The sequence below is a fragment of the Ceratina calcarata genome, unplaced genomic scaffold (genome assembly GCF_001652005.2).
Source record: "Ceratina calcarata isolate Rehan_Ccalc_2016 unplaced genomic scaffold, ASM165200v1 scaffold120.2, whole genome shotgun sequence".
NCBI lineage: Eukaryota > Metazoa > Arthropoda > Insecta > Hymenoptera > Apidae > Ceratina > Ceratina calcarata.
The window spans coordinates 252,158-255,458 of NW_017132980.1; the positions used below are offsets into that span (position 1 = coordinate 252,158).

General features: G+C 35.9%; 1 protein-coding gene across 1 annotated transcript; it reads right to left on the reverse strand.

Moving 5' to 3' along the window:
* Window positions 1–2,385: 2,385 nt before the first annotated feature.
* On the reverse strand, window positions 2,386–2,792 carry LOC113464508 (uncharacterized; the record flags this gene model as incomplete). The annotated part of the gene is made up of 2 exons (XM_026814664.1): window positions 2,386–2,513; window positions 2,593–2,792. Coding segments are annotated over 2 exons (306 nt in total), but the record flags the coding sequence as incomplete, so codon positions are not given.
* Window positions 2,793–3,301: the final 509 nt, after the last annotated feature.

Here is a 3,301-nt window from a genome sequence, read left to right on the forward strand (position 1 = left end):
AATGGTCAGTTGCCTGCGACGAAGCTTCTTCAATTTTTCATCCCCCAAAAATATTGCTCTTTGCAAAATGTAACTTTAAGATATAGTTCCACTTCTTGATAAAATACCAGAAATACTTTGATACCAAGTATTGAACTATCGTAATATTGAGCAGATTTATTCAGAAAATTCATTTAGATTTAGGAGAAATTAAAAAGCGTTGCTACAGAACGATCGATCTGAAATTAATGAATGACTAAAGCATCGGATAAGCCTGGAACGAATCGATCCAGGCTTCTCCGTTAATTTTTTAGCGACTCTTTCACACATTTAGGCGTTATCGTTGAAGGTTGACAGGCTGACGTGTTTAGGAGCTTACGAACTCATTGGATAGGTTGTCCGTTGCGATGGTAGCTTACTGGGATCTGGCTGTCACGTTTGAGTATCCGACGGAGTTCCATATTGGAACGGATGTGAGTTATGACAGTTTGTAAAAGGTGTGCAAATCGAGTTTCATATAGTTTTGAAACACGGTGAAGTAATGCAGTTTCAGCTGTTACAGTTTTCAAAAAGTGTTTGAAGAAACTGACAATTCAATTTAGACATCCTATTGGAAATTTCAGTTTCATACATTTGATAAGCAATTTTCTCGTTTTTTTAATGAGATATATAGTGAAATCGTGATTGCTTCTGTCCAATGGGATGATAGACAATTTTACTTTTAATTGGTCGACCAAGCTTGTACGTATATTTAAAACAAATGCATTAACAGCGAAATATATTTCGTTTACTGATAACAAGCGGAACGAATTTATCGCGACCGACAGTCGTTTGATTTCAACGATATTTTATATCGTTTAGCTACGTATTTCACAGTTCGATGCTTTCAGTTTGTAAATTCGGTCAAATTGATGATTCCCATGTCGTTGATGCACGCATTAACTCTGCTTTATGAACATACTCGCTGCATCCATTCGATAATATTATCTAATCGATCGTGTGCAAATGTTAAACAATCATTTGTGCGACAAAAATTTAGAGAAACTTAATGCCATTTATAATGTCAAATTAATATTGCATTATTGAACGATGAATAAATTGCATTGTATGAAAACGTGTTGTATCATTTATCAAGCGGTTTCAGAGAAGGATAGGAGCCAATGAGGAGGCTAAAAATGAACGTCCTTCCTATTCATGCCAAGGAAGACAGCCGATGGAAGATGGGATCGTTCGCGTTTCGATTACACGTCCCGTTATGTACATAAATTTTCCTTAGGAGAAAATTTTCAGAGCGAGACGAATCACATATTTCCCCATCGAACGTGGGACAAATTCAGGACACTTTTCACGACAGTTATGATCTATTTAAAAAATGAATATTTCTTTTACATACATTTTTATCTCATTGCATGTATTCTTATTTAACATGTAGAGTTTAATACGGGGTTTCTGTATTTCTTATCAGATTCATTTACGATTAAACAAACTGTAGAATTAGCTAATTAAATTCTATCACGATCCGTCATCATAGGATTTACAGGCTTGTTTTAAGTCGCGTGACTCTCTGGCGGTTGTGTTTCCACGCGGAAACGTCGATTCCAAGCGCGATTGCGTCGAAAATTTGCGCCAGGGGCTATTGTTGTTTTTCAACTGGCACGAGCTGTTCCTTTAAAACCGAACTTTAATCGTTGCCAAAAATTCTTTCTAACTTCTTGCATCATACAAAAATATTTATTATCCAATATCATTAATATCTATTTAAATTTAAAATCATAAGGAATCTTTGGCATAATTTCGGTTTTATTAAGAATTTAGCGAAACGCTGTGTGGAATAATTTTTTTAGCTGATCCAGCGGATATTCTAACGGGCTTTCAATTACGTGATCGGCATACCGTGAAACCCTAGGGGGTGACTCCGTGACGACGAATTGAATTTCGCCACGAACACGATCGTGAAAAGTTTTCAGGAAGAATCTCAAGGTCCCCGCGGGTGATGCAACCCCCACCGTCGATGAAATTGCGATATCGCGAAGAAGTCCACGTGGGTCAGCTTTCAACCGGAATGCGGCAATCCGACGTTTATAAAGAGAAAAAAACCGAGCCAGGATTGAAGATCCTTGTATCAGCAGAAAGAGTTCTCATATTTTCCCATTCGCTGACAAGCCACCTTTCTTGTAAAATAAAGATAGTGCTCGTAAGTTAAATGATTCGCGATATTAAATCCTGTATTATATAAAATTCTATGTTTATTTCATTATTTCATATTATTTTATTTCATATTAATTCATAATTGATATAATTTAAAATAATAAACTCCTATTTCTGTATAAAAATATTCTTACTCCTGTGAAACTTTAATCATACTTATTATATAATTACAAAAATTTTATACCTAATTAGGTTCATAAGAGGTCCGAGGTAATACCAATCAAGATTTTACTTTGTCCATTTTCTGCCGTAATTGCAGCCCCTCGTGGGAGCAAAATTTGTTATCGTTGGCAAGAAGATAATGGTTCCCTCTGACCACTAATCCACTGAAACATTATAAACGGCTTTACGATAGAAAATTCCCAAAGTAACATATAATTTCGTTTCCTTAATTTATCTACTTACTGAAAAGTGGTTTCGATACGGGAAGTGTGAGCGGTGAAGCTGCGCGTAGCTACTACCGCATTGTTCCGCAGTGTTATCCGCGCCGTAACACGTTTACCGAATTTCAGGTGCCATGGCCTGATACCCCCGATCTTTATTGGAAATCTTATCAAAAATATATTTCCTAGTTTAGCAATAATACCGAATTCACAGCCATTTTTCTTCAATGAATTATGAAATAAAATATTTGTATTAACGNATGGTGTAACATTCCTCAGTTCTCATAGTAAAATATAATTAATGGTTATATGCTTCGGATTTAATTCCTTTTTAAATCTCAGGTAATTTTAGCATTACTGATAAAAAGCAAATTTAACTATTATCGTGTTTCTTATTTTGACTCTCTTCGGTCAGAAATTACACGCCACGTGCCAGCATTTGAATAATCGAATGATAGAATTGTTGAGCACGCACGCTCGATTTCTCGCAACCGTGGGACCTTCTTCAAAGGGCAAATTCCTGCGGGTTCGAATTTAACGACAATACCGTAACTGATTTCACAATAAAATTTTTAATAAGCTAAAGATAGACATTTGTTTCACAGAATTCAATGCGTGCCAAAAGACAGAATGGCCTTCACATNNNTTGAAACTTTTGCTTTTAGAATCCAACAAGCTGGGATACGTGAAGAGAACAAAATGATACGTGTACAGTAAAACAGTTGGACGAC